The sequence below is a fragment of the Dendropsophus ebraccatus genome, chromosome 4, assembly GCF_027789765.1.
Source record: "Dendropsophus ebraccatus isolate aDenEbr1 chromosome 4, aDenEbr1.pat, whole genome shotgun sequence".
NCBI classification, from domain to species: Eukaryota; Metazoa; Chordata; class Amphibia; order Anura; family Hylidae; genus Dendropsophus; species Dendropsophus ebraccatus.
Genome location: NC_091457.1, coordinates 5,204,370 through 5,217,813, shown reverse-complemented (window position 1 = coordinate 5,217,813; position 13,444 = coordinate 5,204,370). Strand labels below are relative to the sequence as shown.

Genomic DNA, 13,444 nt, shown 5'->3' with positions numbered 1-13,444 from the left:
AAGTGTAGTAAAAACAGAGAGATAGTATATTACAGTACATTACATTCCAGATGTCCAGATCAGAATACAATGAATTCTTTACAGCATAATTACCCAGACACCATAGTAATCCCCCCCCCCCTTAACCCCTTACTCTCTGGCCGGGATTGCCTTTGGCCTGCAGCACAACGTAGGTTCCGTACCAATCACGGCCATTGCAACAACGGCCGTGATAAGTACAGAACTTACGTTGTGTGAACATGTATTAAAAATGTAAGTAAGTAGTTATTCATACTGGAGCATATAGTAAAGTCTCCACAGCCATTATGTTGTTGCTTTTGATATTCAAGCAAGTCGGGATCAATGATGCTACATAGTATTTTTAGTTCCTAGAATATGTTTTCTTGTATTTAGTTCCGGCTTGAACAGAATGATATAACATTTGGGGAAGAATATACAGCCCAACAGTCCAGCGTTAGAGGTCAGGATGGCAAATATCTCCACGGCCACCATGTATTTGCCTTTGGTGCTGAGATAAGCCGGGATCATGGCTATCCAGACACTGCAGAACACCAGCATGCTGAAGGTGATGTACTTGGCCTCATTGAAACTGTCCGGTAATGTCCTGGCTAAGAAAGCTGTAATAAAACTAACAGCGGCCAGAATCCCCATATAACCCAGGACAAAGTAGAAGCAAAGATCTGACCCTTCATTACACTGAACTACCATCTTCTCCTTATAAGAGTGTGTGTCCAGCTCCTGGAAGGGGGGAGAGAGGGTCACCCAACTCATACCGATGACCCCCTGGACAGAGGAGCAGATCAGGAGCACACAGTTAGGGAGCGTTACTCCACTCCATCTGCTCCACACACTTCCAGGCTTGGTGGCTCTGAATGCCATGTAAACCATGATGGTCTTGGCCAACAATGAAGAGATGGATATTGAGAGTAGTATTCCAGTAGAGATCTGACGTAACCTGCAGGTTGTATCCACAGGACGACCGAGGAACAAGAAGACAGAGAGGAAGCTCAGCATGATGGAGACCAGGAGGACAAAGCTCAGGTTCTTGTTATTCGCTCTCACAATCGCCGTGTCACGTTGGGAAACAAAAATGAGAAGAATGAGAAGAGTCAGAATCCAGAAGAAAGTGGTTAAAAAGGAAAAAGCGATAGAAATGATGTCCTCAGTATAAGATAAATATTCCATCTCCTTCATCACACACAATGTTCTGTTCTCATTTGACCAGGCGTCTTCTGGACATTTCCTGCAGTTTTCACTATCTGCAAAACAAAATGTATGTGAGAGACGTACGATCAGAGTGAATATGAAAGAAAGACATGACAGTAAGCCGTAGCTCTTGGCCCCCCTAGCTGTCCCTACAAGAGATGAACAAGTAGTAAAATACCTGAAGGCTTGAAATTCAATTTTAGTACTTTTAATGCTCGACAATTTAATCGGATATTGAATCCTATTGAAGTTAATGGGAAATGCATGCTCGTTTCTTGTAAACCTAATTTTGACCACTTGGAGGTCATCAAGTCGAAAATGAGACCTGAGAAAATGATTAGTGATGAGCGAGTACTAAAATGCTCGGGTGCTCGTTACTCGAAACGAATATCCCTCGATACTCGAGTGCTCGTTTCGAGTAAAGAACCCCATTGAAGTCAATGGGAGACTCGAGCATTTTTTGAGGGGACTCAGGTTCAGTAGAGGGAAGTTCGTGTGAAAACCTGTCAACCTCAGAAATTGATGGAAACACAACGGAAATGGACAGGAAACAGCAGGGGCAGCATGTATGCATGCCTCTGGGGCTGCCTAATGCCACCATTATGCCTAATTATGTGCAACAGACTGGTTGAAACAGATGTAGGCATATGGACCACCCAAAAACTCAGCCTGACACAGCATGGCAGTCAGAACACAGGGAACCATTAAAACAGAAGTAGCATATCATGAACCAGCCACAAATTCAGTCTGACACAGCATGGCGGTGAGGACAGAGTCAACAAGGTAGAAGCGGTAGCCAGTCAGCCTCCACAAAATTATACCAGACCTAGCATAGCATTGAGCTCACAGAGAACCATTAAAAGTGAGTGAGGAATCAAGTGAGTCTCCCCAAAGTTAGGCCAAACACTGCATGGCATTGAGCACACAGGGAACTGCCGGGATCAGCAGTAGCCAACATGGAGGCCAGGCAGGAGCAACAGTAACCAACATGGAGGTCAGGCAGGAGCAACAGTAACCAACATGGAGGCCAGGCAGGAGCAACATTAGTTAACATGGAGGTCAGGCAGGATCAGCAGTAGCCAACAGGGAGGCAAGGGCAGGCACACCAGTAGTCGGCAGTAGTCAACATGGATGCCAGTTAAGGCCCAGCAGCAGCCAACATGGAAGCAAGGGCAGGAACACTAGTAGTCAGCAGTAGTCGACATGGATGCCAGTTAAGGCCCAGCAGTAGTCAACATGGATGCCAGTAAAGGCCCAGCAGTAGCCAACATGGAGGCAAGGGCAGGCAAACCAGTAGTCAGCAGTAGTCAACATGGATGCCAGTTAAGGCCCAGCAGTAGTCAACATGGATGCCAGTTAAGGCCCAGCAGTAGTCAACATAGATGCCAGTTAAGGCCCAGCAGTAGCCAACATGGAGGCAAGGGCAGGCACAACAGTAGTCAACATGGATGCCAGTAAAGGCCCAGCAGTAGCCAAGGCAAGGGCAGCATGGTGGTTCAGTGGTTAGCACTGTAGCCTTGCAGCGCTGCAGTCCTGGGTTCAAATACAACCAAGGACAACATCTGCAAAAAGTTTGTATGTTCTCTCCGTGTTTGCGCGGGTTTCCTCCGGGTACTCTAGGTTCCTCCCACACCCAAAAACATACAGATAGGTGAAGCGCTGCGGAATCTGTGTGCGCTATACAAATAATTAAATAAAACAAACAAAAAAAAAAACAAGAGTAGGCACATCAGTAGTCAACATGGATGCCAGTAAAGGCCCAGCAGTAGTCAACATGGATGCCAGTGAAGGCCCAGCAGTAGTCAACCTGGAGGCAAGGGCAGGCCCAGCAGTAGTCAACATGGATGCCAGTAAAGGCCTAGCAATAGTCAACATGGATACCAGTTAAGGCCCAGCAAAAAGGAGGCAAGGGCAGGCCCAGCATTAGTCAACATGGATGCCAGTAAAGGCCCAGCAGTAGTCAACATGGATGCCAGTAAAGGCCCAGCAAAAGTAAACATGGATGCCAGTTAAAGCCCAGCAAAAAGGAGGCAAGGGTAGGCACACCTAGTGAGGCTCCCCAAAACTAGGCCAGACACAGCAGGACCTTTAACTCACAGAGAGCCATTAGAAGTGAGTGAGGAAGCTAGTGAGGATCCCCCAAACTAGGCAAGACACAGCATGGCATTCAGCACAGAGAGAACCATTACAAGTGAGTAAGGAAGCTAGTAAGGCTCCCCAAAACTAGGTCAGACAGTGCAGGGCCTTGAACACACAGAGAACCATTACAAGTGAGTGAGGAAGCTAGTGAGCCTCCCAAAAATTAGGCCAGACACTGCATGGCAGTCAGCACACAGAGAGCCATTACAAGTGAGTGAGGAATCAAGTGAGCCCACCCAAAAATTGGAGTGAGTCCAGGGGCTGGGATGTGTAGTGGACATGAACCCGGGTGCTGACAGCTAACAGGCTAGGCCTGCTCTCACTCACCACTCACCATGAAAAGTACACTTGATACCTCTCGACCGGGGTGTTGAGGCCCCGGCCACGGCTAGACAAAAAAAAGAAAATAAAACAGCTGGCTGGTTGGTGGGGGAGCGATCGGCGGGCCCCCGGCAACCAGTCCCGCTCCTCTGCAGACGTAGTGTGACGTCAGGCAGTGAGAACACATAAAACAATACAGTCTTCTTAAGAGGCCCTGGAATTTGAGAACACTGGGAACCATTAAAACAGAGGTAGCATATCATGAACCACGCAAAAATTTAGCCTGACACAGCATGGCTGAGAGAACAGAGCGAACAAGGTAGAAGCGGTAGCCAGTTAGCCTTCCAAAAATTATACCAGACCTAGCATGGCATTGAGCACGCAGAGAATCCTTAAAAGTGAGTGAGGAAGTAAGTGAGCCTCCCAAAAATTAAGCCAGAAGCAGCATGGCATTGAGCACCCAGAGAACCATTACAAGTCAGTGAGGAAGTAAGTGAGCCTCCCAAAAATTAGGCCAGACACAGTAGGGCCTTGAACACACAGATAACCATTACAAGTCAGTGAGGAAGCAAGTGAGCCTCCCAAAAATTAGGCCAGAAGCAGCATAGCATTGAGCACCCAGAGAACCATTACAAGTCAGTGAGGAAGCAAGTGAGCCTCCCAAAAATTGGAATGAGTCCAGGGGCTAGGATATGTAGTGGGCATGAACCCGGGTGCTGACAGCTTACTGGCTAGGCCAGTTGTCAGTCAGCACTCACCATCAAGGGTACACTTGATGCCTCTTGACCGGGGGTGGTGAGACCCCGGCTACGGCTACACAAAAAAATAAAAAATAAAACAGCAGGCTGGTTGGTGGGGGAGTGATCGGCAGGCCCCTGTCAACCAGTCCCGCTCCTCCACAGACGTAGTGTGACGTCAGAGCATGGCAGTGAGGACACAGAGAACCATTAGGAGTGAGGAAGCAATTGAGCCTCTCAATAATTAGGCCAGACCCTGCATGGCGGAAGAAGACTTGGCAGTTAGCTGAGAATTGTAGGAAGAGAAGGAGGAGGAGGAGGAGAGGAGATACCAAGATTCTTCATGTTTAGCTTCTTTCCCCGGGTGGACAGTTGAATTCAGTTGAAATCCAGGCTTTGTTCATTTTTATAAATGTCAGCCTGTCAGCGCTGTCAGTGGACAGGCGGGTGCGCTTATCAGTGATGATGGCACGAGCTGCACTGAAGACCCGCTTTGACAACACAGGGCAGGGTAGGCCAGCACCTCCAAGGCATAAAGCGCCAGTTGGGGCCAGCTTTGAAACCCAGTAGTTGTAGGTAGCAGAGTGATCGGGAAGGACGGTGGTATGGTCAGCAAGGTACTCCCTCACCATCTTCCTGAAGGCTTCCCCCCTACTCTGTCTAGACTGGGGACGGTTGACATAGTCTTGCTGGGGTGCCATGAAACTGTCAAAGGCCTTGGAGAGTGTTCCCCTGCCCCTTGACAAGCTTCCTGCTCCACCCCTCCTCTCCCCCGCTCTTTGGCCCACAGAACTACGTCCTCTGGCGCTAGTGGTGTCAGATGGGAAGTACATTTTCAGCTTCTGCACAAGGGCCTGTTGATATTGATTCACTCTCATACTGCGTTCCTCGGCAGGAATGAGAGTGGGAAAGTTCTGTTTGTACCGAGGGTCCAGGAGGGTAAACACCCAGTAATCTGTGTTGTCAATTTTTTTTTTAACCCGAGGGTCACGGGAAAGACAGCCTAACATAAAGTCAGCCATGTGCGCCAGGGTCCCAACACTCAAGAACTTCCTCTCCTGACTAGCCTCAATTTCCTCCTCCACCAATTCACCCTCTTCAGGCCATACACGCTCAACAAGTAAGGATTGAGCATGGGTACCCTCTTCAATGGCAGCACCAGTCTGCTCCTCTTACTCCTCTTCTTCATCCTCCTCATCCTCTACTCGGTGTTGAGAAACTGATGTCAGGGTGGTCTGGCTATCTAGCGGCGGCTGTTCTTCACCCGTCTCCTGAGACAAAGGCAAAGTGTCAGACTTAAGGCTGAGCAGGGAGGTTTTAAGCAGACACAGCAGCGGGATGGTGAGGCTGATGATGGCGGAATCTCCGCTGACCATCTGTGTTGACTCCTCAAAGGGGCCCAGTACCTGACAGATAGCAGACATCCACGTCCACTCCTCATTGTAGATTTGAGGTAGCTGACTGACCTGACTACCGCTTCGCAACGAAGTTGACATCTGGCATTCCACAATGGCTCTGCGTTGCTGGTAAACCCTGGCTACCATCTGGAAGGTGGAATTCCACCTCGTGGGCACGTCACACAGCAGCCTGTGAGCCGGCAGTTGCAAGCGCCTTTGCACTGCCCTAAGGATTGCAGCATCCGTGGTTGACTTGCGGAAATGATCACAGATGCTCCGCACCTTGGTGAGCAAGTCAGCCAAATTGGGGTAGGTCTTAACAAACCGCTGCACCACTAGTTTGAACACGTGGGCCAGGCATGGTACATGTGTGAGGCTGCCGAGTTGCAGAACCACCACCAGGTTTCGCCCGTTGTCACACATAACCGTGCCTGGTTTGAGGCTCCATAGAGCCAGCCAAAAATCTGACTGCGCCGTGATGCCCTGCAACAGCTCTTGGGACGTATGCCTCTTGTCGCCTAAGCTCAGCAGTTTCAACACCGCCTGTTGGCGCTTACCCACCGCACTGCTGATGCTACGAGATGGAGGCGACGTGCTCATGGAGGGTAATAGAGAGGAGGAGGAAGAAGAGGAGGAGAAAGAGGTGTACAACTCATGAGAGACCGCAACCGAGGTAGGCCCCACAATCCTCGGGGTGGACAGCACATGATCGGAACCAGGGTAAGACTCTGTCCCAGCCTCCACCAAGTTGACCCAATGTGCCATCAGGGAGATATAGTGTCCCTGCCCGCCAGCACTTTCCCCATGTCCGTGGTTAGGTGGACCTTTGGTTAGGGCACGGATGATGTTATCCGGAACGTGCTGGTGTAGGGCTGGGACGACATACCGTCGTCCCAGTGGCGGCTGGGGACAGAGTATCGAGGGACAGCCACCGCCATGAGGTTCCTAAAAAACTCTGTCTCTACCAGCCGATAGGGCAGCATCGCCAAGCTCAGCAGTTTGCCTATGGGCAAATTAAGGCTTGTGTATGCAGGTGAGTGGCAGTGTACTTGTGCTTCCGTGCAAAGGTCTGCTGCAGGGACAGTTGAACGCTGCGATTGGACACCTTCCTGGAGGGTGTGGAGCATAGTGGAGGTGAAGGAGTAGGGGTGCGACTTGCAAACAATGAATGGCCTTGCTTCCAGTGTTTAGCACTCATATGCCTGCGCATGCTGTAAGTGGTTAGGCTGGTAGTGGTGGCTCCCCTGCTGATCCTGGCGTGGCACACGTTGCACACTACAGTCCGTCGGTCATCCGCAGTTTCTTTAAAAAACCTCCAGACTTCGAAACATCTATCCCTGGCCACGGGAGTTTGACTCCATGAAACAGTTGCTGATCTATTCGCTCTGCCCCTGCCTCTCCCTCTGCCCCCCCTCTTCCTCTTCCAACCAGTCCTGTGGGTGAACTTGCCTCCCACTCAGTAGCACGGTCTTCACTAGGCTTATCCACCCAGCTCGGGTCAGTCACCTCGTCCACCAGCTCCTCACTCTCCTCCTCACTTTGAGTTACATCCATGACAACAACCTCACTGTCTGACAACCGGGTCTCATCGTCATCATCAGTTACCTCTTCCAACCCCGCTTGCAAGTCCCCACTTTCATCACCCACTGACTGTGTGAGCTGCATAGTTTGGGCATCAGGACAGATCGACTGCTCCAGTTGCTCTGACTCAGGGAAGGGTCCAGAAAAGAGTTCCTGGGAGCATGGTGGTGGATCTGAATCCCTTCTTTCCCTGGAGGGGCCAGGCTGTGGGGAAGGAGGCTCAGCTAATGTAGCAAGGGTTCCACTCCCTTGGGTAGCGTGGGCGGACTGCGTTGAAGACTGGGTGGTGGATAAGTTACTGGACACATTATCCGCTATCCACGTCAGCACCTGTTCACACTGCTGCGGTTTCATTAACGGTCTACCTTGAGACCCCGTAAGTTGGTCAAAGAAGATAGGGAGTGGACGTGTGCGGTGTGCCACCGCTACCTCCTCAACAGGTGCTGCTGTGTCACCCTGCCTCCGGCAACCGCATCACTTGGAACCCCACGCCCACGACCCTTACCCCTGGGGTTCACCATTTTATGGACACTGCACAGTATGGAACTGAGATAGGCCTTGCGTATGAAATACACATATCTGGAAAAATTGTTGTAGTAACCAATGGTTTGGTGGGGCTGTACGGTGCAATCTGGTATGGGCAACAACTGTACACACTTTCTGTCACCCCAATACAATGAGCAGTGAAGTTCTATGCAGGATGCACTACAAATCCCAGCAATAATGTGTAGTACACACTAGTTTAGGGGGTGCTTGACGGTGCTATCTGGTATGGGCACCAACTGTACACACTTTGTGTCACCCCCAATACAATGAGCAGTGAAGTTCTATGGAGGATGCACTACAAATCCCAGCAATACAGTGCAGTACACCAGGACCACCAGCCCCAAAATCAAAAAGGAGTACACTGAGCACTTCTAAGGGGTGTGTATGGAACACCTATTGCCCCCTTTCTGCCAGCAGCCAGTCACCACAGTGTGCTGGTGATATTGTGGTAGCAGCACTGCAAGTCCCAGCCAGCAGTCTATAGTAACACTATTAAAAAACGCTTTTTAGCCCTGAAAAGGCCTGTTTGTTTGTATTGCTAGTATATACCCTGCCTACTGGAACGTTATATCCTACACTGACACTCTCCCTGACCAGCAGCAGCTCTGTCCTTGATCTCTCACAGCATGCGTCTGAAGCGAGCACTGCCGGCGCCGAGTTTTATATGGCAGGGTCATCTGATCTGGCCAACCAATCGCTGCTATCGACATGTATGGGTCCCACGTGATCGCAGGATGTACCAAAGAGTCTCCTGCATGTTTATTGGCTGAGAAATAGCGCCCAAACTTACAGGAAACGGATGATGAGATTTCCTCGAGTATCGCGAGATGCTCGTCCGAGTAACGAGTACCATCGAGTACCGTAATATTCGATTGAGTACCAAGCTCGGACGAGCATGCTCGCTGATCACTACTGTTTATCAAATAACTTCACAACTAAGTAGCATATAGGTAAATAAAAAGGACCCACACTATTAAAAATAACACCCCTGAGGCCACTTGTTAGCCTTTCCTGAATGTGGTCCGGTCTGTAGCTTTGTAGCTATTTCAATACTTCAACTCCTATTATGTCTAAACCACTGACATAATGGGAGTTGTCCTTATGCAGCGAATGCAATCCCCAAGGTTTAGAGAAAAAGAAAGAAAACGGCTCAGAGTAACACTGAACACGGCTTCAATTACCAGCTACCAAAATAGTATTAGCTTTCTATACTAATAAACAGTAATGAACCAAAAGCCTATATGTATCTCCAGTGACTCAGTGTCATCCCACCCCTGTTATATATACTGTACACAAAGCTAGTGGGCCCCTGCAGTCCCTGAAAAAAAAAAAAAAAAAACTGACTAAGCCTTTACAAGTAATTCTTGTACCTTTCTAAGAACACACTTTTATGTTTTTTTCAGATATCGGTATGCAGAGAATTTCTACTTTGTTAATGATCAGATTTTATTTTATTTTTTTATACATATAAAATGTTCAATCAGTGGGGAACCCTATGCATTTAAAAAAAAAAAAATAATTTATTTACCCCTTCCCGCACGAGGGCGTAACTGTACGTCCTCATGCGGGTGGGGGAGTTCAGAGGGGGGCCGCGTGGCGACCCCGCTCTGAACCTCCGCGATCCCGGGTGCCACTTGTAGCCCAGGACCGCGGCAATTAGTGGGCATGGTCCGATCGCCGTGCCCGCTTATTAGCCTTTTAAATGCAGCTGTCAAAGCTGACAGCTACATTTAAAATGCTTCTTGGCCACTTCCCTGGTGTCTAGTGGGCGAGATCGCCCTCCCCGCGATGTTATCGTGAAGGGGCGATCCCTGCATCTGTTACTGGACGGGGTCTGTGCCATAATGGCGCTGATACCGGCTCGGCATTCTATTATTTTTGGCTGCAGCAGCCGAAAGCAATAGAGTGCCTATCTCATGGATCTATATATTGATGGATCTGTATATTACCCTAACCCCAGGGGGAATAACCCTAACCCCGGGGGGGATAAGCCTAACCCCAAGGGGACTTCTTGTATGTGTTTAAAAAAGTAAATAAATGTTTTTATGAATAAAAAATCCCCTCCCCTAATAAAAGTTGAAATCACCCCCCTTTCCCTATTTTATAAATAAAAATAAATAAATAAACAAACATATTTTGTATCGCCGCACGTGTAATCACCTGAACTATTAAGTTATCACATTCCCGATCTCACACGGTAAATGGCGCAAGCGCAAAGAAATTCCAGAGTGCAAGATTGCGCATTTTTGGTCGCATCAAATCCAGAAAAATTGTAATAAAAACCTACCAAAAAGTCTTATATGCGCAATCAAGGTACCGATTAAAAGTACACATCATGGCGCAAAAAATGACACCTCACACCGCCCCATAGACCAAAGTATTAAAGCGCTATAAACATGGAAATAGAGCAATTTTACTGTCTGTAGACGTGGAAAAGGCTTTTGACCGTGTGCACTGGAGCTTTCTTGGGGCATCCTTGGAGCAGATTGGATTGGGGCCGGTTTTCAGGGAGAGGGTTATGGCTCTCTATGCCGGACCTTCGGCTTAGGTCCGAGTGAATGGATTCCTGTCTCGCCCCTTTTCGATTCGGAATGGGACAAGGCAGGTATGCCCTCTCTCTCCACTCTTATCTGCTATTGCTATGGAACATCTGGCAATCGCTCTCAGGAATAGCCCCAGTGTACACGGTCTAACAATAGGGTCATCACAGGTTAAAAATGCATTGTATGCAGATGACCTATTGAGTTAGGTTTCTTAACCACGTGTATCGTTCCCAAGTATTTTAAAGGAATTTTCCAGGTATGGGAATTTGTCCAATTTTAAGGTTAATTTGGCAAAAACTGAAATATTACATGTGTCTCTCCCAAACGGAGAGGGGGAGAATCTGGCCCAGCTTTTCCCGTTTAGATGGAAGGAACATTTGATTGAATATCTAGGTATACAGTTGGCTAAGGATTTACCCTTAATGTACAGATTGAACTATGTACTGATGTTGGAAAAAACGGAGAGAGACTTGAGGAGGTATGCTGGAAAGACCTATATCGTGGTTTGGGAAAATCAATGTTTTAAAGATGGATGTTATGCCTCGCCTACTTTATTTGTTCCAGGCTTTACCTATTGGCCCTCCAGCATCCTTCTTTAATAGATTGAAGAGTTTGTTTAGGTCCTTTATTTGGGGAGGATGAGGTTGCAGGATCAGTTTCCGGACGCTGTCAAGGCCCAAGGATCGGGGAGGAGTGGGGCTCCCGGACCCAAAACTATACCATTCCGCGGCAGTGTTGCAGAGTGTTTTTGATTGGCACTTCCATAGAGAGACAAAGCAATGGGTGGGTATAGAAGACTCTTTAGTTCAACCTCAGTTACACAAATTACCATGGGTTTCACAGGTGGATAGGCCAAAAATATGAAATCTTTTTTCTTTTCAGATAAGGTTTTTTCTTTATGGGATAGACTCACGGAAAACAATGAAATTATCACAGTAAATGGGCCTTTAACCCCTCTTTTTCACAATCCCTCTTTTCCTCCGCTCTATCAGAGGCTAGGTTTATGGGATGGGACAAGGAGGATGATATTAGATTTTATCACATATTAGGGGGGAAACCACTACCAAGTATAGATGCTTTGCGTCCACAGGCTCCAGGGGTTTCTATCTCCTGGTTTGCTTATAATCAATTATTTTCTTATGTTAACACATTGAGATTTAAATGTTCACTGAGGGCTAAACCTAATGCACTAGCATAACAAGGTTATTTTTACAAAAAGAAATTCCTACACATACACTTTCATTCTTGTATTCTGTTTTATTAGAATCGGTTACACGAGGATATCCTCCCTATTTTGGGTCCTGGGAAAGGGAGCTGCAGGTTTCTATTACTGAGGAGGAATGGGTTAAAGCATTTGGTTTTACGCTTTGGATGTCCACTGCTTGTATTGCTCAGGAGAGGAACTATAAGTTGCTCTCGAGATGGTATAGGTGCCCTGCCTATTACATTCAATTCATCCGGAGGTACCAGAGGTTTGTTGGCGCTGTGGAGTAGGAAGGGGGACAATCCGAACAGTTATTCCCAGGAGATGGAAAAACAAAGATCCCCCTACAGTTGTGGAGTGGATCCATGAGGTTAATATAATCCAGAAGATGGAGGAGTTAATGGCAGAAAGGGGGGAGGACGTGACGGCACTCAGGGGACATGGGATCCGTGGAACCAAATTTTGGGGTTGCAATATATGTAGTCATTGTTAGATTGAGAGAGGGGGCGGGGTTCTTTTTCCTTTCCTTCTCCCTTTTCTTTTGTCTTTTTGGGTGGGAGGGGGTAGGGATATGTGTGGGGATGGAACTTTATGTATAGTCGAGAGGTGGGCGTGGTGTTCACTTTTTGGGGTAAGAATTAATGCTGTTAGATGTATTGGGAATTGTTCTATCCTCAATTTGTCAATTTGTTTGTATTGTTTGTCTTTAAAAAAAAAAAAATAAATTAAAAAAGATTGAAATAAAAAAATGTAAGCACTTTTAAACACAAGGAGGAAAAAAACAAAAGCACAAAAAAAATGTCTGGTCCTGAAGGGGTTAAAAAACAAACAAACCAAAAAAAGGTATGCCCCCCCCCTTTCATAAGGAGCTGAGTTAAAAACCAAACAGCAGCAGCCTAGTAGTGCCAGGGCGGGAAGGGCCATTTATTTTTGCCCTCCCCAGCCTAATAATACCAACCTGCAGTCCAGGAGCACTAAATTTGACACTCCGGGACAATTGTTATCCGGCTCTTTCCAGTACCCATGGTGCAGTGGGCACTGTGGTAATAATGGAGGGGGGGGGGGGTAGTGTTAGCCATTTTACACCGGCTTACACTAGGCGCTGGCTTAGTAATGGATTTCGTCTATCAGACAGCTTCTACTACTAAGCCTGTAAAGGAAAGAGATAAAGACAAAAATGTATTCAAATAAAAACACTCCCACACCCCCTCATTGACCAATTCAATAAAAAAAAATATCCCCCAAAAATGCTTGTTGTTGACTGAATACGACCATAATTATTTGCATACCAAGATCTGAATAACAAAAAGGGAGAAACACTACAGAAAGAAGAAAAACAGGAGAACACCACCCATCATTTTGAAAGGTGTTTTCCTCCTCACAGTATGCAGAGGTGTTCCCAGTACCCCTGTGGTGGTTATTAGGTTGGTTAAGAGGATGTGTCACATCCGCGGCCGCGGCACATACCTCTCGCTGCGCCGCTGCTGTCCATTCTCCTGCTCTGTGCCGGGGTTCCTCCTCCTCCAGCTCCCTGTCTCGACGGGTGCGTCCCTGTCTCCTAGGGAGCGCACGCGGGCTCTGCTATAATTTAAAGGGTCAGTGTGCCTTTAATTGGCTGCTGCTCTGCAAGCTCTCCTATAAATTGCAGCCCTGCCCCACCACAGGTATTGGAGCCTCTGCAAGCTTTCCTTAGTGTGTAGTCCCAGCTCACCTGTATCCAGCCTGTGTATCCTAGCTGTATACTCCTGCCCGTGTATCCTGCCTGTGTAT

The 13,444-nt window shown here is 47.8% G+C and overlaps 1 protein-coding gene across 1 annotated transcript in view; it reads right to left on the bottom strand.

The window, feature by feature from the left end:
- Positions 1–348: 348 nt before the first annotated feature.
- Positions 349–13,444, bottom strand: part of LOC138789175 (vomeronasal type-2 receptor 26-like) — a 55,593-nt gene continuing 42,497 nt past the window's right edge. Inside the window, exon 10 of the mRNA XM_069967779.1 lies at positions 349–1,259. Within this exon, the coding sequence (XP_069823880.1) occupies positions 349–1,259 (911 nt within the window). The remainder of the gene's footprint in view (positions 1,260–13,444) is intronic.